At 35.5% G+C, this 23,841-nt stretch overlaps 1 protein-coding gene across 2 annotated transcripts; it reads left to right on the top strand.

The window, feature by feature from the left end:
• The first annotated feature begins 5,302 nt into the window (after positions 1 to 5,302).
• HNF4G (hepatocyte nuclear factor 4 gamma) lies at positions 5,303 to 23,623 on the top strand. 2 transcript variants are annotated; one of them, XM_062568174.1, is made up of 10 exons: positions 5,303 to 5,420; positions 8,450 to 8,618; positions 10,543 to 10,637; positions 14,162 to 14,268; positions 17,512 to 17,667; positions 19,870 to 19,957; positions 21,923 to 22,075; positions 22,271 to 22,507; positions 22,987 to 23,109; positions 23,505 to 23,623. In XM_062568174.1, exons 1-10 carry the CDS (start codon positions 5,303 to 5,305, stop codon positions 23,621 to 23,623), a joined length of 1,365 nt encoding a protein of 454 aa, XP_062424158.1. The 2 variants fall into 2 exon arrangements, with proteins under 2 accessions (XP_062424158.1, XP_062424159.1); XM_062568175.1 differs by having other exon boundaries at positions 5,306 to 5,424; positions 8,454 to 8,618.
• Positions 23,624 to 23,841: the final 218 nt, after the last annotated feature.

Raw genomic sequence — 23,841 nt, 5'->3', positions numbered from 1 at the left:
AAGTAATAAAGTAGTAAAATAATAATAATAGTAAAAATCTTCCTGAATCTGGGAGGTGCTCAAGGGTTGGGGAGTGCTGCTGCAGGACCACCACACATGCATATATCTCTGGTTTTGCTAAACCATTGACAGAGGAGCACAGCACTTGGATTAATGAATGCAAAAAAGCAAAAGATATTATCTTAAGATAATTTTGGTCTGTGAAGAATGTGGGTGAATGTGATATGAGAAAGCCCTCAGAACATACCTTTCTGTAAAAGACTAAGGGTTTACTATCTGCAATGTGCCTTTGTACTTAGCAAGATGCTACACAAGACACTCACTGACATTCTGCAAACTGATGTATGTGTGCATGTATAATTGATCAATAAAATCAGATAAGCCAGATAGCTTTGTTTATCTTGACCTTACATAGTGGGTGTAATATCTTGCCTTTATATCTGGCACCATTATATTATTGTTGCTATGCCAGTAGCATTTCCAGTCAATGATATAGTGGAATATAGAATATATAAAACTTTCATTCCTTTAGAATAAGCTTTAGAGAAAGATATTTGGCATATGGAGGGAGCATATGAAAGTTGAGTAAATTCTCAGCTGGAGTAAAAAAAGTTGCAGCAAGTATTCATCAAGGTCAAAATAGAGCTTGAATATTCCTTTGATACATTCCCTCAAGTACAGGCATGGCGAAGACCTCAGTGAGTGCAAGACAAAAATTATAAATTGCAATTCATAGGATTTAGGGTACTGAATATCCTACTAAATTTTAAAGTCTAATGTAGACTTGTCATTGACATCTTCATAACTATTTGGGCAATACTTTGTGCTTGTTGAATAGGCTAAATATTGTGGATCTGTAATGTTCTAAAAATCAGAAGCCAGACATATTCTTTGTTTTGTCTCTATTTGTGGCTGTTGAATTTACAGTCAAATGCTCTGAAAAACAGATTCTTTATGAACCAAAAGCAAAAAAAAAAAAAATAGTTCAGACATCATAGTAATGGCCTGTTCACTGTTACTCCAAAATGGAAATATACCCTTCATCATACCTTATTAAAGAAAGCTTTGTCCTTTTTTTTTGCTGTATTATACAGCTCAGCATAAAGAATTACCAATTCAAATGAAAAAAAAGAGGCAGATTCAATATGTATGAGAATCTGGCTTTTTACAGAATTCTTGAGGTGGTCTGAGTGTCCAAAATGTGTATAATGGAAATAGGCTAAACCAAGATTTCCCACATAATTTATATTTACGTTTCACCTGGCATGATTTGCTGCAGCTAATCTTACTACCTAGCCTAGTAAGTGTGGCATGAAAACCCGTTATTCAGTTCCACCACAGACTTTGCTTTTCTGAGGTTTTATTTAACCACTATACCTCCAGAACAAAGTCAAAAGAAAGATGTAGCATGAAAAAAAAAAAAAAAAAAAAAAAAAAAAAACAGCACTTAAATGCTGTAGAGCTATCCAGGAAGGGTGAGGGTTGGTCCTGAGTTTGAGAAGGATGTGTTGGACTGTGCCTTTGATCAACTTACTGGTGGCAATTCTGCTGTGCATTTACTCTCATGTTTCAGAAATTGCTCTGAAAATTCCTGTAACATTAACCAACTCAAGAAGCAAATTCATTCTTGTTTGTCTCTGAACTTTTTTTCTGGGGGGTCAGGGGAAATGTCAGTGTTCAATAGTGGCTGTAATGTTTTAGAATCATAGAGGACTGCAGTCGTGTTTCCATCATGGTATTTCCATAGGTCTTAAGCACAAGAGGCTGTTTATTTTCCATAAATCTGAGAAGTCCGGTAATGGAGATTTAACATTCATTTTTAGGCCTGTCTGGTTCAATTCTGACATTTTGACCAGTATGTTCAAAAGTAGCCAATGATCTCTGCCAGATAAATAATGCTGCAGTATTACAAATCTTTACGTGCCAAACATTCACAATATCATGATCATTAGAATGCAAACAAGTATTTCACAGCCAGTCCCCGTCGGTCTTTCGTGAAATAGGTCGGGGTGGGTATCAGCAGGGCTGGGGCAGCGGCTCTGTGACGGGGTGGCAGTATTGTGCGTAGCGCTAGGCGCGCGTCGCAGGAGCGGGACGCCCGAGCGCCGATGCTGCATGCAGGTGTGCCTTTCTAAGCCAAAGGTGAGATTCCCCGCTGCGGTGAGGAAATGCGCACGCAGCTTCCTGTCTAGCAAGCTTTTGGCAAATAAACAGAAACTCTAGCTTGGAGATCTTTGGCTGAGTTTAATAAGGTGGCGTTTTGGCCCGGGACATAAGGTTTTCTTAAGCTCGGTTGGTGCAAGATCCCTACGTCTTTCCTGTGTGCCTGCAAAGAGAGGGAGCGAGCTGTAACAAAATGTCTATTTTACCAACACGCTGGGTAACTAGGCCAACTTACTCACAAAAGTAGGAGGGGTTCAGAGTGAGCCTACCATAATTTACTGTTCTTATAAAACGAAGAAATTCTGTGACAGTGTAGTCCTTACTCAGAATATATTACAAAAGCACACTGGAAAACAGGGAAAAGCAACAACAACAACAAAACACACCTTCAGACAAAGATCTTTTTACAGGGATCTACCTTCCAACCAAGGAATAGTAAAAGGACCTATTGCTGCATTAAAAAAAATGTTTTCGATAGAGATAGTAGCTTGAGATTTGTTTTTCTTTTCAGGAAGACTTTTATTGAAATAACCTTGATTTTATTAGCTTGTGTTCTATTTTATACCATAATCAGAAAGAATGATTACATCTCGTATGCAGAGCTGAACAATTAACAAGCTTAATAGTCCTAAAGATAAGATAGGAATGCTTACTGTATGTGATTGAGTTCAGTTTTAAAGAAAAAAACCAACAAAACTACATGAACAAAACCATTATTTTGTAGCTTCCTTGTTCTTCAGAATTGCTCCAAAATTAAGTCTGAAAAATCATTTCTTACTTGAGTTTACAGAATCATTAACCTGCAAGGAGTGTTCGACAATCTGACTAGTTATATAGTTTTAAAACTTCTGCTTATCTACGGCCCCTATTTTTTGGCTGTTAGCAGTAGATGATTTGACTTAGAATTTGAAAGGACATCTCATACCATAAGCTACAAGGTCTTACAGCATTTGAAAAATACTGTAAGTGTCTATCAGGAAAAAAATACTACTGAGTTTGAGTCAGAATGCTAGTGAACATTATAAAGCTTGGACTGATGTAGGACCAAAAGTTGTTGTCTGTCTTTGGCATCTCTTCTCAACCTTTCTGATTCCAGAAGTGCACTGAGATCCACCTAAGACAAAAAGAAAACATATTAATATTTTACAGTAGTCATTTAGTGCACATTAATTGTTCATGATTTACTTCATGCCAGAATCCCCCCAGAACACAGATCTTTATGAATGCAAGATTTAACTGCAATAAGTTTCTTTAGCAAACTATGAAAAGAATAGTATAAAGAACAGCTTTCCTGTACTGTACATTTTTCTATATTAAAAAATCAATTGAAATGAGTTTTTATATGACAGAAATACAAAGGGTCAATTCATTCCTTCTCTTTAGTAGTCCCTGAGGGACCTGGTTTGGCAGCACTGAAGAAGTTCTATTAATAGAGGAGGGAATGGTAGGATTTGATCATGTCATACATGTCATACCTTCCACCTTGCATTCATTCATTGATTTTAACTTTATTCACATACTGAAGTGCTTTCAGGGCTGGAATTTTGAAATATAACTCAACTAGTCTTAGGTGTCTTCATATTTGTGCAACATTCAGGTTCAATATGAAAAAGCCAGAGAAAATCTTATCAAAAATACGCTCTAAGGAACAAAAATAATTCTAATTAACACTAAAAGCTTTGTATATAATTTAAGTAGCATATGTCATTTTAGTAGTAGCATTTTAGTGACTATTAACTAGTTTTGTAGCAATTACTGCATTACAACAAATTCCATTATTGAAGAAACTTCTCGAACTGGATGGTCAGATAATATAAAATGATTCCATTTCATGATGAAACTGCTGTGATTTGCTGAACAAATATGGACTTTCAGTAAAAAATGTAGCTTTTCATCAATCTTAACTTACAAAAATACTTTATCTGTTTCTTTAAGCAAAAGAAAAAAATAGTAACTGTGCTTAAAGACAGGGAAACAGACACTTCCAATTCTCTGAAATTATACTTTCTGAAGAGAATTTCTTCCATGTTTTTAGAAATCAAATGGTCATTGTCTTTAATTAATTAAACATAAGCGGGACAGTTCTCCTATATATGTAATCTTTAATGCAGCTGTTGTTCAGTTGTGTAAAGAGTAGCTTTCTGTAACAAATTACTTGAGATATCATATTGTTTTTTACATTAAAAATATATTTAAAAGCTGATTAACAAGTCAGATTCAACTATCTTCTTCCCTCCTGCACAAAGACTCAAGTGGCTTTACAGAAGGTTTTTTACCTGGGTTTGTACATGCCATGTGTAGAATGAACTCGCCCACAATTTCTGTCTTCTTTTAAGAGAAGGTGAATGATTTATTTTCCTGTGCCTCTCTTTCTCTCTCAGTGCTTGAAATTTCAAGCACCACCTCTCAGTGGTGCTTGAAAACGACATGCTGCCATGACATCCTTGTATGAAGAAGAGTAAGAGCAGGAAGCCCACCATCTGAGAATATGTGAGGTCCAGTGCCTAGAGCCATCGCAACCACGCAGTATGTGGTGGAAAGGGTCTTTGAATTGACATTTCTTCCTGCAGGGTTTGTGTTGTGTAGGGTGTCTGAACTGCCAATTCATTACCACTGTTAAATTATTGCCAACCGTTGTAGGAACAGGAAGTTTTGCAGTTGTCTCTTAAAATATGATGACAAGTGTATTGTGAACGAAGATAATCCATACTTGTATCACATTTTCTTACTGCTCTGAAGAGGGAGAGCAAAATGACACAGGAAAATACAGTTCTCATTTCAGGAAACCACCAGAGTGGTGGGTTTAGGACCTTTTACACCACACATTCACACAAAGTATGTAGTAGAGGATAAGACACAGGAAGCTTCCTGGACATGCTTGAGTTCACTCAAGAACTGGAGCCAGCACAGTTCCTGATAAGGTTATTCCAGAAAGCATTCCAGGATTATCAGAAGGGTTGCACTGTATTATAAAAGAAAAAAAATACAAGCAGAATATAGCATGCAGAAGCAGTTTTGCAGCTCCTCCCATTGCAGCACGTAAGTGACACAGTTATAGTTAACTTTGGATTATCAATCACTGTGAAACAGAATGGAACGCTTGTACATTTGAGCAGCTTTTTTACTGTTTTTGCATTCAATGATGAGGCTCTCGGAACCAATGTTAGACATGGAAATGGCAAACTACAGTGAAGTTTTAGACCCAACGTACACTGCACTGGAGTTCGAAACTATGCAGATTCTGTATAATGGCAATGGTGAGTTCTACTCCATGATGCAAAAGCAAGCGAGTTAACAGAAAAAAGGAAGTTATAGTATACAAGTTATAAGGTGCTAGTTAAATGTTTTATGAATGGCACATTTGGGGGTTGTTTTCAAACTACAAATCTGTTTTTTTACACTTCGTCACTAACTCTAAGTTAAGAACATTATACTTCTTTTACATTAAGGAAAATAAAAGAGAAGTTATATCTAATAAAGTAACTGCACTGTACTGTCATCAGTCAGTTAATCAAAAGAAGAAAATGGTGTATTCAGCAGTTGTTTTATTTACTGTAAGACAAATGAATAACTAGTATTGACAGTTTGGACCTGAAAGTATATTTCATATACAACGTTCAGAAGGACAGGACAAAATTATCCAGAGACTTGTGAGGAAATTAAGTCTTGCTTCTTGATTTCTAGTTTGTAATTATTTGACTAATATTTTATTTATTTAAATGTTAATCTAGCCTTTCTAGATATGTGTATATACAAACTAGAGTGTTTCTTTTTTAAAACTCTTTGGCTTTCTACAGGCTAATGTTTAGCTGAGAAAAACTATTGGCATTTGGCTAATGTAACTTTTTAACTTAAGGTGGAACCTTTTAATGCAATGATTTTTTTTAGGAATTGAATTTTAAAAATTGTGCCTCACACAGGAAGTGCACTCTTTCATTTTACAATCATTGAGTACTGACAAAAATTTCAATTTATTAAAGAGAAGAAAATTAGCTAGAGAATTAAACTTCTCAGAAATGACTTTTCTAATCTTCTATTCTACTTCAAAATTTGTTTTATTATATCATAAAGTATAATTCTTAAGTCTATTATTGTGTGTAGATTATTTTTAAAGGCAGAAGAAATTTTTACTGATTTGCAGGAAAAATACTTGGTACCTGCATTTCCATATATTGTCTTTGATCAGAATAATGATTACTCTCAGTGCCTGCCATATAGAACCCCAGTTAGTTTTTATTGTTGGATCTTGAAGTTTTATTTGAATAGCTGATACTACTTTACAGCACACTTAGTAAACAGAAAAGTAGATTTGATTATTGATTTAGAAAGAAAAATGAACCTTCAAATCCTAAGTGATTTTAAAGCTATCAACAAGCATTACCTAACTTTTTGATGATTTTTCTGCTGTTTGCGGTCATTTGTTGCTTTTGCTGAATAGCACCCTTTCAGACCTGTTAATATTACATGAAATGGGAAAACAGATTAGGAGAGTTTGTAGTGCTGGTGATACAGCTAGTTAAATTATTCTTTGTAAATGATTAATTAGTCAATTATTAGTTATTAAATGCAACTTTTTTCTTTTTGGAGTTCAGTAAGTATTGCCTGGATAATTAACAGAAAGATTGTTTTTCTACAGTACTAGTCTGGAACTGAGACCTGACTCTTCTGACCTTTATAAGTGTCTTTTCTAACCTCTTAATTAATTAGAACTGTTCAGAGATATTTAATAAGACATATTCAGGCACATTATGCAATTCTTCTGAAATCAGAGAACTTTGCAAAATCATATCAATTTTCCTAGCATTCTGTTTCAGAATAAAACCAGTCTAACTGTTTTACTGATATTCTATTACAACTTATATTACTATGAACTTATATTACTATTTCATTATTTAATCTAGATCATAGAATCATAGACTCGGTAAGGTTGGAAGGGACCTCTGGAGATCATCTAGTCCAATCCCCCTGCTCAAGCAGGGTCACCTAGAGCATGTTAGACAGGGTTGCATCCAGGTGGATTTTGAATATCTCCAGAGAAGGAGACTCCACAACCTCTCTGGGCAACCTGTTCCAGTGCTCTGTCACTCATTCACCCTCTATCATAATTTAAAAAATTATTCTGTCATTATAATACAAATTTTTTTAAAAAGCTCCAAAAGAGCCAAAGTACTTTTGTAAACACTTGCTAGGCATAACAAACTGAATTTTAAAATAATAAAATCTTACAGAATTAAATATTTTTCTTTTTTTCTTCTGATCAATCCTTAATCTGATTGCTATCAACTATGTCTCTGTAAAAAAGGAAAAATTGTTGCTTCTATCTTTGTCTAAAGATTTCTACTTAAATTGTAAATGGTTTGGGACACAATCAAAATGTTATTATATGCTTGTATAATACATTTTGGATGGATCTACTATAATATAAATAACAATATTTATACACAATTTTACTTTTTAACTTGTCTTTTGTTTAGGATACCATGTTCTTAACTTTTTATGCCTGCTTGAATAAGTAAGATGGCCCTCTTTCCTCCTCTTCCCTGACTGCTTAATTACAAATGTCTAGGACATAGCGCAACAGACTTCCTTTCATGAAACCAAAGTATACACAGAAAACAGTTACTTTGCAATTATTTATTTTAACATACATCTGCTAAACATTGTGACTCAAAGGAGAATAAATGAGATAAAACAATATATCTGTTTTTATTTTAGGCAAATTTCTTCAGTTCTGTTTACTGTATTCAATGACTAAGCATTAATTGCATGTAGATAATAGTTTCTTATATAAAGTCTACACCAACGTTCCCTTGGAAAGTTTCTTCAGGGAAATAACACGAAGACAATCTTCTTAACATATTTTTTTTTTTGTGGGCTATAACACAGAAACGTTCTTTCCGTTTTCTTTTTATGATGTAAAAAGTACTTGGTTGAAGTATGCATTTGAATCTTTTTATCACAGTTGCCAGTTATAGCCAGTTCTTAGGAGATTTGATTTACAAGGGCTTTGCCAGCTAAGCAGCCAACAGTGCTTTATGCCAAAGTTCCTCTTCATGTTAGTAAGAACATACACGTAATTATACGTGCAGAGTTACACTTTAATTTTTAACCCCTTTCTGTCTGAAAGAATTTTGACAGTCATCTGTTGCTGTGAGCTTCATGAATTGTGCTAACCAGCCAGTATGCATTTAGAGAGAAAAGGCCAGGAAAAAAGCGCATAGATTAATCACGGCGCAGTGGTCAAAATCCTTATCCATAACTACATGTGTTGTTCTTCTCTCTTCAGACAGTTCAGGAGAAGCTGTCAACATGAATGCTGCTGACAACGGGGTCAGCAGTCTCTGTGCAATATGTGGAGACAGAGCGACTGGAAAACATTATGGTGCTTCCAGTTGTGATGGATGCAAGGGTTTCTTCAGGCGCAGTATACGGAAAAGTCATGTTTATACATGCAGGTATTTAAAAAGTTCACCCTGTGGCATTAAATTAATTAATTTAAGCAAAAATCATTTTCATGTCTTTTCAGATGATTCATAAATACATAGGGATATTTTCGGCTTTTTCTTAGAGGATTCTAGTCAATGCTTTTGATAAAGCATTTCCTTTCATTCAAGACTGCTGAAGTTGATTGTTTATGAATGGAGTTGCTGAATTGGAATATCTGTAAAATCATACACACTCCTAAATACAACATTTTAAATTAGTATTTACTCTCGTACAAGAGTCAGATTAATTGCTATGTCAGATTAATTGCTATCTTTATTTTTTACCTGTATGACGTGTTAGCAAAATGATGATTGAAAAGTTGCTAGCAATGAAATTAGGATCAAGATAGTACTTTTTGAAAGTCTTAATTCTAGAAGATAGGCAGATTTTTTGCTATTATTTTTGCTCTGAATTATATTTAGGCTATCTTTGATAGATCCAAAATGGTTACACAGAGACATATCCTCAGGTGTGTTTCACTGGGGAAAATATGCTAATGTCACAGTTTCCAGATGCCCGCTGATGTCATTACACCACCAAGGAGTTGTTTACTCTTTTATTTATGATTACAAAGGGCATCACCTGAAGAAGGAAAAAAAATCCCAAGTTTTGACACTACTGGCTTTGTGTTAAGTTTGATTTCTAATTATTTTCTAACAATTCCTTTTTTTTTTTTTTTTTTTTTTGCTATTTTTCCTTATGAGGGCAGTTTCTGAAAAGAAAATCTCATATTCTAAGAATCTTGGTTTAAAAACTACATCTGCACATCTTCCCACTTTGAAAGACACACTGCTCCTTTTAGTGAACATTTCCCTCCTGTCAGTCTGAGTGGCTGTCTGGTAACATCCGGATGTCTGACTGCCCAAATTGCCACAGTGCAGGTCAGTGTGCAGTGTTCAGGGCGATTGCTTCATGCATGCACAAAGAGTCCATAAGACGTGTGTTTTAAGCCATGCATGGAACAGATACAGAATGTATGCAGAACATATACTACTATGAGTTTAGATAGATCAATAAAAGAGAAATCTTCTTGTAGGAATACCTTGTTGCTAGAAATTTTGTTCGCTACACTCTTTGTTGATTGCTCAATACTCACATGCTTAATACTCCGGTAAGGAAGTATCTCCCTTACAGACTTACTATGGATGACATACCTCTAAAAGGGTGTGAGAGACGCTGAGTAATGAATCCAAAAGGAGCTCTGGAAAACATAGATCGATTTTGCTGTTCATCTAAAGGTCTAAAACATGCACAAAGGGCAAAAGCAAATGGAGGGGAGGGAGATGTCTCATACATATTCCCCTGATGTGCACCTGTGTGTGTGCATGGGAGCTTGGATAGTTTTGATTCGGCCCCAAATTTTTCTGAGCTGGAAGAAGCAAACTTTTGTGGTGTCATTCTCTATGTGTTGTTAGATAATCTTCCTCTCACTTCCTGTTTAGATTATCTTCTTAATGAGATAACATGTTAGTTCATTGGTTCCTCTTACAAAGAGTAAACCTTTCCAGTCAAAGTACTAGTTTCCCAGCTAAGAGCTTCTCAGTGCTGTTTAACATCATTTTCATTGACTGTCCTCTCTTTTTGCTGTTTGTAGTTTTTTTCCTTTTTTTTCTTATTAAATACTCTTCTATGCAACTGGTTATTAGCCTATCTCATAGGTTACACCTCATAGAGGTGTAAATGATACACATAACTCCAAAACTTTTCACATATATTCCTGCAAAATGAAGAGAGAGGAAACACGTCTCAAGACCAAGTAATGAGAGAAAAAACGGAAGGAATTACGTAGTTATAGACGTTATTCTGACAGGCCGTATTACTTGGTTTCTTCTTCATAATCAGGGTACTGTTGTATTAATACTTTATATATTTACCCTTTCTTTTCTCTGACAGATTCAATCGGCAATGTATTGTTGACAAGGACAAAAGGAATCAGTGCCGATATTGTCGTTTAAAAAAGTGTTTCCGAGCAGGAATGAAAAAAGAAGGTAATGGAGTCATTTATTATTTGATATAAAAAGATAAATAAGCTGAGTGGGTGTTAAAATGTAATGAAAATTCTTTAAAAAAGTAGGATAATTCAGTGAAAAAGTCACCTGTAGTGCCTTCATGATGAAGAAATTATTTTACTGATATAAAATATGCTTCATCTAATTTTCAGATGGGTAAGCTGTTGTAAAACATGGACATTATCAAACTGAGGGTTTCAAAGTGAATTTGCAACTGTTTAATCCATTAATCTTGGCAATAAAACTATTTCTTTCCTATTTTTTTAACCATATGCCTGGAAATGTTCAAAAGGTAGAATTTTTATTTTTATTTTTATTTGATACTTAAAATCTGTAGGTAGCATTTTGTTTGTCATTACCTACGTAATGACAGTCAATGCCAATTTACTGGTTCTTCCCTTCAACTTTAATGTTTGAAGTCTTTAAACCAAAGGAATGAGTGTGGTTCTGAGAGAAAAGTAGCAATGAGAATAGTGGAGGTGACTGTCAGTGGAGGAGTCACATTAACTTTTAAATTTTCTAGATTAGGAACTAATATTTGAATATACGAAGATCGTTGCTTACGTATCTCCCTGACAGATATGAAGGAACATGGATGTCACAGTGATCCTCCTCTCAAAGTGGGAGGACCAGACCATCACAGGAGTAGAGCAATAGCAAAGGAAACTGTGTAGGAATATCACAGGGGATCTGGGGGCTTACTGGGCCTATTGTTTCATTGACAATTATGATATAGAGGAAAAGGGGAGCCTGACCTGGTTCAAACAGCACTCAGAAATGGTTTTCTTCACTAAACTTCTGTTTGCTCTCTCTTGCAACCTCTTGCTACTGATTGGTGAGAAGCTAAAATAGATTTTGTCCTTGCATGGGGATATTCTTACCATAGTTACACTCACATTTCTGTGAAAAAGATTGGCTAATTTTTGTGGAACAACTTGAACACATTTAAGCTCTTTGTATCTGAGCCATTAGAATCAGTAGGATCTTCGATATATGTTATCATTCTGATAGGATGGAAAAGGGAGATCCTTGTTGTCCACAGGAGCCCTCAAACTTCTGCAAAAAGCAGAACTTCATAGACTTAAAAAAAAAACTGGAATCACAGAATAATCTAACTCAGAAGGAACACCTGGAAGTCATCTAGTCTAGGACCCTGTTCAAAACAAAGCTAATTTCTAAGTCCAGTCAGGTTGCTCAAGACCCCATCAAGTCTAATTCAGACAGTCTGTAAAAAAGGAAATCTCACAACCTCCCAGCTGCCTCTTCCAGTGTTTGACCACCGTCATGGTAAATAATTTTTTCCTTAAAGTTAATTGGAATTCCTCTTTTGCAATTAGTGTCCATTGCCTCTTGTCCTTTCACTGTGCACCCGAGAAGAGTCTGGCTCCATTTGCTATAAACCACAGCAGTGAGATGCCTCATCCCCTTGGTTGGCTTTCCTGGCTAAACACATATGCCTCTCCACCTCACCTTGTACAGCCTGTGATCCAGCCCCACCATTACCTCTCTTGCCCTCTACTGGACTGTCCACAGTTTTTCTGTGTCTTTCATGTGCTTGGGGGCCCAAAACTGCACACAGTACTCCAGATGTGGTCTTGTTAGGGCCAAACAGAGAGAAATAATCTTTCCTGGACCTGCTAATGCAGCCCAAGTTGTGGTTAGCCAACACCATTACAAGGGCACAGTACTGACATGTTTATGAAGTGAAAATACACATCCTGTACAAAACTTTTAACCTAATTTGCACAGTTCTGCTTCCTCCAGTCCCACTACCACTTTTCCATTGTGTCCAAGCCCTGTTTATTCAAGGCTTCTCAGTCCTAAAATAATTCCAGAGACTGAGCTGTAAATGGCAGTGCTTGCATGTTGTTGTCACATGTTGAAAGACATGTATGCTTCTCTACAGCATCAAGAAATGTCTCATGGCATAAGCAAAGCATAGTATATATGATATATTCTCAGCTTGTTTCTTGTAGGAAGGGTGAAAAATGCTTCAACTGGTGGAGGCTACTCAACATCTTTTTCATTAGATATCCCTCTTCCTCGTAAAGTCTCTATTTAAGGTAGTTTTAGCCTGTATAGACAAAAAGGCTATCACAGGACAGACAATCCAGTCTGCATAAACAAGAGAAAATTCAACATTTCCCTATGATTCTGAAAATGATTCCACTACAGATTTTCACTAGTGACTGTCAGAATAGCTTGCTATTTTCCTAATGCTAATCAGTGCTGACCTTATTTTAATTATCTACATAGCACTTAGCTACTGAGATTGGAAGTGAACGGTTTCTGTTTCTCCATTCATCTAAAAAAGGTTTTTTGCTTCATCACTACATGAACATTTATCAATTTATGTTTATCACTGCAAAACTGTTATTATTATGACTTAAATAAAAGGCCCATTAGTGAACATCCTCTGCAAAAGTTCTAAGAAGCTCTGGAATACAGTAAGCACATTGTTCAGATAAACCCTGAAAACTGTTCACTGCCTAGAGTTTTTTTTTTTTTTTTTTTTTTTTTTTTTTTTTTTAATTGAAGCCTTTGGTACTACTCCTAAATTCTGTAATACAGATTGTTTCCCACAAAACAACAAACATACCTTTGGAAATAAAGCTGTGCTCTCCAAAGATGATGAGATTCCTTGTGCAATAAAAAGATTTTGATCAGCACAATTCTGTGTTTGTTTTGTTTCTTTTCTTTTTTTTCCCCTTGGCCTAACCTTGGTCATGATTTAAGTTTTAGAAAAATCTGAATGATAATTTTATTTTTAATTCTTCCTTGAATTAAAGCCTTCCCTGAAGCAAGCCTTGTTGCTTGTTCGTTCCTTATCCACAGTCTTTTCAATTACAATTTTTGGACCCAATAAGGAAAAACTTACCTGCCTGTATCTTTTTGTTGATTTTTTTCTTTTTTTGACTTTGTTAATATTCTGTAAACAGACTTGGAATGCAGTGTCCCTGAGGACTGCATGAGATTACAGCCTTAAAATTATCTTACTAGTGGATTAAGTTCATCATTCATTTCTGTTCCAGTGTTTCTCACAAGAAAGCAGGAGTAGGCCTTTCAGGGTTTCTCCGGTTCAGACATTTTGTCGGTGGTGGTGCTGTACCTCTTGACCTATTCAGCAATCTGGAGATGTCTATTTCTACACAAAACCTCATTAATTAAAGTGGGCAGAATGGCAAAACAAGCAAGTGACAGAATGTGGTCATGTTCAAAGGAAGAAAGATGGGGTTGTGTTGTAAAAAAGCCAGTCCACAAAAGTGTTGGTTATTCTGTATCTATCTATAATCAGTTCTACATAGTTTTACAGGCAAATATTGTCATGTGGGTAAGGACCATAAATATCTATTGTCATTCCTTCTCCTTACTCGGACCTAAAAACACAAGGTCTTTCTTGGATGTCATACTTTTTGATTTCTATAGTGATATAGTAAATATCGGACATGATATTGTGTAGCACTGTCTACAAATCAATAAATCAGATAACTATTCTTTTTCAGCTGTACAAAATGAACGGGACAGGATAAGTACAAGAAGAAACACTTTCGATGGCTGCAACATTCCCTCTATCAGTACACTGTCACAAGCTGAGACACTCTCCCGTCAGGTACTGAGAGCTATCATAGCATTATTTAATGACTTTAAGACAGTTTTTCCTATAGTTAAATATTTTTCAGTTTCTCATTGTGTTAATTATAATTATTGAGAATACTTGGATATTTTTCTTCAAAATGCCCACAACTTCCTCTTCCTGGTGGAAGAATGAGTAGTAGAATACATTTTTAAAACAAAGTCAATAAAGAAATTCTACTTTTGTCTGGGACAATATATCCTAGGCACCTTCCTTAATAAAGCTTTATAATCTTACTGCTTTTAAATCAGTTGCTGTCTCAGGCAGCTGGTGACATCTATGTATTCCTTAAAGTTGAATTTTCCATGAAACATTAGGGAAAAATTGTCCAAAGTCATTACTTTTCAAAGGGGTGTGGACACTCATTTCCTTATATTCTTCTGAAAATCCCATTTTTAATATCCTTCAACATTATAAGTAGGGCAAACAGAAGTGTTCCAACTGCAGAGTCTATTCACATCTCACTTTTAAATTTTCTTTGTCTCATATGAGGTTGATTTTCCCTTTTTTTCCCCTCCCTATTCAGTCAACTGCTGAACGGAACAGTCTCCAGTCCTTTTCTGCAACTCAGATAAATAATGGTCATTGATTCTGCATTCTTGCACCTCTTGCTAACTTACTTAGAATTTAACTGCCACCTTTATGATTTCATGCTGACTGATTTACAAACCCCCAAGTGTTTTGTAATCTTGTGCTTTATCAGCCTCTCTCCCAAGGTGGAACTGTCTCTAAAAGAATTGATACAGGAATTACTGTGTGATATTCTGTGGCACATATTATATGTCAGGGCTGTCTAGATGATCATAATGTTCCTTCCTACTCTTCATACCTACAGAGAATCTATTTTTACCTCCTTAGTAATTCTTTGAACTTGCTTATTGTGCTTGTTTTGTGTTACCCCCTTAATCATCTCCAGCTGACATATGCGCTTCAGGAATAAGAACTATCTTAAACAGAATCACTTCTTCAGCCTTTCCTGCTGCAAAGAGCATTTAAGTCAGTAGATTCCTGGCCTAAAACATCACCTTGCATATATGAAATGCTGTATGCTTATTATTTGGTTATATTGTGGTGGGAGAGAATTGTTCTCCATATACCAAACAAATATGAAAGTACAGTCTTGGCCTCAAGGACTAAGAGGTGACATTAACAGGGTGGGAAAGTAAAGTCTTAAAATTATGTTTTTCTCTCAGTCAGTAGGCTTATAGGCTGAGTTTAATCATGAGGAGAGACTTGGAGGAGATTTGTCACCGTTCTGGCCAAATCCTTCAGCTGTGAGAAATAAGCAAAATGGTGTCATTTTTCCCTTTTTAAACTTCCATATGAAAGTAGAGGACATAAATGATTTTGTCTCTGAAGATATCTTACAAGAGTAAATTGTATGAGTTCTTCTACTACAGACTGAAGAGGAGCTTCCAGGATTACACAAATATGAAAGGGACATGCTGGAATTGTGCAGCAGCAAAGATGTATGTCACTGATGGTCTCAGAAGAATAGGGATATAGTGCTACAGCATAATGTTCATCAAGTCAGCGGCTTCCACGATGCTCCCAAGAAAAGAGGGACATGCTAAAACTGTAGAGAAAGAGGAAGATGAATGTTCATAGCTTCATCTCCTTGTGTAGTGATGCAACCCTAGGAGTTCATAGTGGGCTTCTATGTCAGTCATCCAATGAATCCCTGTAAAAAATTCACCAAGTAATTTCAGAGCAAAGACCATACTGTGTCCTATAGATATAATTTATAAAGATACATACCTTAAAAGATATTGAATGATGGAGAATGTATTAAGCTCATAAGGCAGTAATTCTAATGATTAAACAAACTGGCTATTCTTTGCCATCTGGAATTAACTTCGAGTTGGTGCACTTTGCTATGTTTTTTTGTGATAGATTAGAGAGCCTTGTGCTATCAGAACCCTCTTTGTAGGTTTTTTTGAATCATGATCAAGACTCCTCGTACTCTCCTGGAAAAAAGTGAAATTTCTTTGCTCTTTTACTGTACTGCAGGTTTTCTAAGCCAAATCATTCTAGTAGCACTTACCTGAATGATATTCATTTTTTTCAATTTCCTTTCAGTACAATATGTGCCAAAAATGAGTTGATGATTACAACAGGAATTTCACAAATGCACTGTCTACAAAGTCACAATACCTCTAACCTTTTCCTACATGATAACCTTTCTATATGTCTGAGGACTTTTCACCTGCTGCCTTCCTATGGATTCCACTGGAGGGATTTAACATGGATCTGAAAGTGAGCAGGATCTGGCAGGAATTAACCTAAATAGCATCAACTATCCTGCAGTTTGGAGGGACACAGTACTGGAAGACCAAACTATTTTTTTTGGATAATCAAGCCACAGCATTTCCTAAGGATACTTTATTAAAAAGTCTGTAGGGTAAAATTCAGTTTTGTAGGCCCTTGCACGTGTTTTTTTTTTTGTTTGTTTGTTTGTTTTTTCCCCTGATATGATAGAGCAAGGATGTATCTAACTGTAATGTGACCTTCTCTTCTCAAACCTGGTTTTATCTTAAGTTGCCTTTCCTGCCTGCCTGCCTGGCTTAAAACAAGCCTGGTATCCTTGAAAGGTCATTAAGAATTTCAGGATTTGGCTCAGTAATTTTATCAAAACTTCAGCCTCTGAAGGATATTATGCTCTTATTTCACAGAACACTATGCATTGCAGGTGTCCTGATGTACATTTATGTTCACTGCATTCCCAGAAATATCTGAGGCCTCAGTCTATATTGTTGCTTCATCACTACACATCATTCTTCTCTAGGCATTAAAAAGCCCCTATTTTACCTTCTGATGTTAATTATTCTTACGTTTTCAGTGAAAGAATATCCTACTCCTCTCTTGCTTCCCTTAACTTTATTGCAAGTCCCTACGAGTCTTTTCTAAACTGAGGTCAGTCAGTTTAAAAGCAAACAAAAAAAATCTTCCTTTCCCTCACCCCCAAAATAGTGAGAACTTTGGTGTCTCTAAAAATAATATCTTGCAGTGGAAAATCTTAACATAGTTTAATATGCACTGATAATAATGATAAATACAGTTTTATAATTTACATTCAGACTAATGGTTTGCATGGTCAAGGAATTTCCCAATAGTTTGCATGTGTTACTGATGTGATTTTTCTCAAATACACTGTTAACCAGTGAAAATGCAGTTATATAAAATTTAACATTGTTCATTTTTCTCTCTCAACATGGCCAGATCTCAGTCTCCAGTCCTGGTGCTAGCACTGACATAAATGTTAAGAAAATTGCTGGTATTAGTGATGTCTGTGAATCTATGAAGCAACAACTTTTGGTCCTTGTGGAATGGGCTAAATATATTCCAGGCTTCTGTGAATTGCCATTGGATGATCAGGTATAGAAGGAGACCAATGTGGGAACTTTAATTACTGTTCTATTATTTTTGCAATATTTAAAATTATTTGTAAACACTCGGGTTTTTTGTCAGATCAAATAGAACTGGGTGTTAAGCCTCTATTTTAAAAATACTTTGAAATAAGACCATCACACAAAAATAGAATTTAACAAATTGGACCTAGCATGTTAAAAATAAGGAAGCAAATCTTCTGCAAACCAGTGTGTCTTTCAATGCTTTGTGCTTTCTGTATTTTTTTAGAAAGAGAAATATAAAGCTAGAGGCAAAAATGAAAAAAAAAAAATCCTGTAAAAATAACATCTTTTTTTCCAACCTTGCAAAACATTTATTTCATGTTCACCTTTCATTGTGGTAAGTTTTTAGTCAGCATGCTATTTAATTTGAAGCATGTTTTCTGCAAAAAATAAAACCCATTAAAATCTTGAGCAAATGCCAAACATATATTGATGACAATCTATAGCAAATAATCTTTCATATAATATAATACACTAAAATTATATTACATGTAACAAGAACAGAGAGAGAAATATAGTCTAACTTTGAAGATTCTTAAGGATTTTTATGACAGAGGTCTGACATATCACCACCTCCGTGATACACCAAATGTTCACAGGCTTTCAGAGTAAATTATAGTGAGACATTCAGAACCTCTGTCTTCGTGTTGCAGTAAGCAGTTCTGTCACTAGCCAGCTGGGCAGAAGGTTAATTCATGGCTCTGAATCTCCTGATTCGGGTGCTCTGAAATCCTTTTCAGCTTGAAAATAACTCTATTAAATGGCATGGTGTAATTTCTCCTCTTTGTCTCTTCAGTCTCTCATTTTTTAGCAAATTCTTGTGAAGAAGGTTGGATCACCCATGATTTTGAGACTCAAGCTTAGATCATTCACTCTTACACTCTTAAAGAATATAGAAATGTTTCAGATCACAGGAGACCTCTCAGATTAGGATCTTGATGATGCCTTTGCAGATTCATAGAATATAAGATTTGTGCCCAAGCTCGGGATAGTGGAACAAATTAAAAATCTATTGTTCGTGTAAAAGAAATATTGCTTGATCTTTAAATGTCAGATTTCCAAAAGGGCAACAAAAGCAAGCAATAAATATTGCTCTTTTTACAAGCTAAGATGGCATGAAGGAATGGGAAAACGATCAGGCCTCGTGAAAAAGTTAGTGTCTGTATTTTTTAAGAAAAAATGAAAAAAAATATATGTATAAGCTTAAAAGGAAATAACTAACGATTTAGGCTGAAAAACATATCAATATTGTTTAAAGAATACATATGGTGAAATATTTCCAAACTTTAAGTACCTTAGAAAACCTGATACTTTGTTACATAGGAATTAAAACAAATGATACTTTTGTATTTGTGATAAACTCTTTCTAATAAGCATTATGCATTTAGCTATCCAATAAACTGTCTGGTTTTGAGCAAATGATTCCTGACCTTGAAATCAACCTGATTCACAAATCATGAAGCAAGCCACAACAGATAAATTAACTCATGTTGAAAAATCTTAACATATCACAGAATCACAGAATAGTTTATAAATTTAGGAAATACTTGCCAAAAAAAAAAAAAAAAGAAGTTCCATGATAAAATAGAGGTCAGCAAGCTTTAAGAAGACATTGAAAACACAGGGAACTAACTAAATGACAGAGCAAGCTAGTGACCATATTTTCAACTGCCTTCCTGATATGAATCAAGTTTTTTCTTTGTTGACTGTTGTGGATAATTTAGCATATCTGGCTTTGTTGGGGAAAAAAAAACATTTTAAGTAAAAACATCACAGGTTTTTGTTCAAAGTGAGAAAAAAATGAAATATTGGTAGTGCAGAATTTAACATAATGTTTCATTCTAGCCCACGGGAGACTTTAGTATTAACTTACCATTCCAGAACAAACTTTGTTGAGGAAATAAGCATTAAGAAATAAATGCAAATATTGCATTTATTGAAAAGTGCTTTGCAAGGCTGTATGTTTAAAGTCTAGACCAAATGGTAGAAGCGACAAAGTATGACAATTTAATTTTACTGTACTATTAATACAGTGTTACAAAGAGAAAGTTTTTACATTCACTTATATTATTCCCTTTATGTTCACTGTAACATACACACTCATTTCTCTTGTCCCAGTTGGAACTTAGTGTTTTATCCTCTAATGAACGTGCTGTTTTCTTCTAAGGTTGCCCTGCTAAGAGCACATGCTGGGGAACACCTGTTGCTTGGAGCAGCAAAACGGTCCATGGGGTATAAAGACATTTTACTTTTAGGTAAATATTGGTTTTGTTTTAATTAGTAATAATGATAGTATATTATGCTAGCAACCATGTAATCATGTAAGTGGGACAACTGTTCTGGCATAACCAAAGCAATGCATTCTGTGGATGTTAAATAGTTATTAATGACATCATGTCATATGCTGTGTTTCAGCAAAAGCAGATGGACAGTTTCCTGTGGATGCAGACTGGAAAAGGTTCATTGGATCGTTCTTGGCAAAATGTCTCCTTATGTTAGCATCTTCTATGGCACCTTTCTCACATTAAAAATAAATGAGAAACCTTCATTTAAGAGGGGAACAGTCAACCTGTGGCTCATGTGCTGAGTTCAGTCTTGGTGAAAAATGTTCATCTGACTCTTTCCCACAAGCCCTTCTGTCATTGCCGCAGAAGAGGCTGCAGAGTGGAAGAACTGTTCGGGTACAGTTCCCTGTAACTCTCTGTCCCTTGCCGATCCCCATGTGACCATAACAGAAACAGCACACGAGCCCCAGCCATGTGAGCGCTGTGCACATGCATGGCACCGCGGTACCAGGCTGAGAGCGTGCCTGTCCATAGAAGGGGTCACCGCCACACGGAGGATGTTCGTGCAACGGAGATGCAGTCATGTGATGAGATGTGTGCCTGTGTGCATAGCAGCATGATGGATGCTTAACCAGTCTTTTGCTAGCACTGCCTGACAGTACTCTGTCAGTCTGAATGTACCCTGCCAAAAAGGTTTTGATTAAACATACGCACTACTTTGGCTGTCATGTGAGAAAGTGTGTAGGTCTTCTTGGACAGGATCTTTGATCCAAGCCAAGAGTATGCAGAATATGGACTCAGACTAGTTTCTTCACTTGTACTGTGGTACAGTGCTAGTCTCCCCTGCTAGTTCTACTTCCTTTTCAGATCTGCCTTTTCATAGCTCTAAATCAACTTGAATTTACTTTTACACGTACTATAATATTGAAGGGACAGGAAAGGCTTATTCTGGAGATTTTACTTGCATCATCAATCTTTTCAACTTAAAAAATTTAAAGATTTTTTTTTATCTAGTTCTTTCCTTAGATGCAGTTTTATTGACAGAATTTGCAAAAAAGAAAAAAAAGAAATGTTTATGGTTTTATTGGGACTAACACACAGTAAGGGAAAATAATGAGCGATTAATAACAAGATATTTATAGTCAGCATCACCAAGGTAAATATATACTACCAGAAGAAACAATATGAGGTACTAAGGCTTATTTCTGGAACTCAGAGGTAGACATCTGTATAGCTCATGAGTCATTTTGGCATGAATTCTTTTAACATTATTATTGACTTTTCTTCTTGAGAACTGTTTTGTGGCTTTTAGAAACTCTGTTGCTTTCCCAGTAGACAGATGTAGAATAAAGATGCCATGATGATATCACACCAAAATGAAAATTTAAAATGAAATTAGCAGGGAAAATTCATTCTTTACTGAAAATTTTGTGGTGCTTCTAAACTTTATTAGGAGTAACAGAAGCATGTTAGAAAAACACCTTACTGACATCTTTTCTGAAGGAAAGCTTCTTTGTCCAGTGACAGATTCTAGTCAATTATCCTAGGACATATTATTTTTATAAGGGAAGAAGAAATTTAAAATCAGTTTAATGCTATGTATCTTTTACCTAGGCATGAAGGCCTACTTCATCTGTGTTTGTGCATTCAAATAGTGATCTCAGTCCTATAGACTAATCAGGACATGGTAACATATTCATATGCACAGTTTATTTTTATGTTGAGAAATGTATTTTGCCCATATACTGTATTTTCAAAATAACAGTTTTACATGGTATGAAAGAGAGTTATTGCATGAAAAAAATAATGATGTTCAACAATTTTGATTATGTAAAATGAAACATGCTTTTGAAAATGTGCTTCATCACTTTACATCTAAATGTTTATGAGATAACAATCTGAATATTGTTCTCTCTCATATTTTTTCTCTTCAAGGTAACAATTACATAATCCATCGCAACAGTTCTGAAGTGGAGATCAGCCGAGTAGCAAATCGGATTCTGGATGAACTAGTTCGACCTTTCCAGGAAATTCAAATAGATGACAATGAGTATGCTTGCTTGAAAGCAATTGTGTTTTTTGATCCAGGTATATTTTCCAAAACATCTTTCAGAATTATTGTGCATGTGATTACAATGAAAATAATTATTGTTGATGTAGCATTACTCACATTGCCTAGTATCTAGCTGGATGGAAAAACGAGAAAAAGAAAAGTAAAAGAAACCTAAGATGATCCTCCCAAATCATAACATGTTTTGACCTGATTCTTTTCTAATTATTAAGATGCGAAGGGCCTGAGTAATCCAATCAAGATTAAGAACATGAGATTCCAAGTCCAGATCAGTTTAGAGGATTACATCAATGACCGTCAGTATGACTCCCGAGGAAGGTTTGGAGAACTTCTGCTTCTATTGCCTACACTCCAGAGCATCACTTGGCAAATGATTGAGCAAATACAACTTGTCAAACTATTTGGAATTGTTAAAATTGACAGTTTACTTCAGGAAATGTTACTGGGAGGTAAGTTAACAACTTTTTTAATTTATCATATTATGTTAAATTTACCATATTGGGGAACTGAGGGAATCATGATGTAAGCATTGCAACCACTGGCCAGTTGACTGAGCTTTGGAGTCACATAATTGTTGATTAAAGCTCTCTAGTCCTGGCTACTCATTGTTTCCTCACTCCTACGTCCTCAACTTGTGCTGTGCATTTCTAAGACATTGCTGGTTACCTAGACATACAGTTCCCTAGGCAGACTGAAGAATCCATACAAATATTTCATGAAATCCCATATTAATGCAGTCAAAGCAATGAAAATAAACACACTACTTAATATGGTTGAAGTCTGGTTAAATTGTTTAATGAATACCCAGAGGCAATTATTCAAATTACCAATCAAAATATTTGCTCTAGAGAAATGTAATTACTGCAGTATAATTTGCTGACAGCAACGTGCTATTTTGAATTGATATGTGCTCATGTTATTTTTGCAGGTACTTCTAATGATGCCAGTCATCTACATCATCCAGTACATCCTCACTTAGCCCAGGATCCATTAACTGGCCAAACTGTCCTCATAAGTTCAATGTCTGCTCCTGTACATGCAGAACAGATTTGTAAGTAATTGCAGGTTAGCCTTCTGTCATAACATTTCACTGTTACATTTAAATATATTAATTAAAATGGTGGCTTGTCAATGCTTGTAGAATTATTTCATTGTCATTCTTAGTATTAAAATAATTGTGCACTAAAAGCATATGCATATAAACATGTTAAACAAGAAGCTTGACTTAAATTTAATTTAGTTTTTAAAGTGTGTCACCATTCTGATTTTATCATTGGTTTCACATGCACGGTTTTTAATAAACTAAGAATTCTGATAATTCAAATGACCTATTTACCTAACACAACAAATGTAAAAGAACTTAGTTTGGGGGCATTAGCATGTATATGTGCATGCAAATTAAGACAGAATATAATCATTCATAATTGTCTCTGAATTCTTTTTCAGCAACTCCTGAAACTCCATTACCTTCCCCTCCTCAGGGCTCTGGGCAAGAGTACAAAATGTCCACGAATCAGGCTTCAGTCATTGCACAGCAATCTATTTTGAAACAAAAAACATTGTGATAATGTTTCTCTCTCTCTCTCTCCAATCCCTCCTTTCCTCCTTCCATCCTTTTTATGCACTAGACAAATTGTTAGGACACTTGCACATTCAATATCTCAGGATGATAAAGGAGATTATTCCCTCAGCAGCCACTACTGCAGGTGTTTCTCATGACTTTTCTTTCATGATTCAGAAAGTAATACTGTTCTCACTGCAGCATACAACTGTAACTGTGGGT

Source organism: Rhea pennata, chromosome 2 (assembly GCF_028389875.1).
Source record: "Rhea pennata isolate bPtePen1 chromosome 2, bPtePen1.pri, whole genome shotgun sequence".
Taxonomy (NCBI): domain Eukaryota; kingdom Metazoa; phylum Chordata; class Aves; order Rheiformes; family Rheidae; genus Rhea; species Rhea pennata.
This window is presented reverse-complemented; position numbering and strand designations above follow the sequence as displayed.

Coding starts and splice junctions, on each gene's coding strand:
- HNF4G (XM_062568174.1), top strand. CDS start 5,303: ATGATGAGGCTCTCGGAACCAATGTTAGACATGGAAATGGCAAACTAC. Junction 14,269..17,511: donor CTGAGACACTCTCCCGTCAG/GTACTGAGAGCT, acceptor CAACATGGCCAG/ATCTCAGTCTCCAGTCCTGG. Junction 23,110..23,504: donor TGTACATGCAGAACAGATTT/GTAAGTAATTGC, acceptor ATTCTTTTTCAG/CAACTCCTGAAACTCCATTA.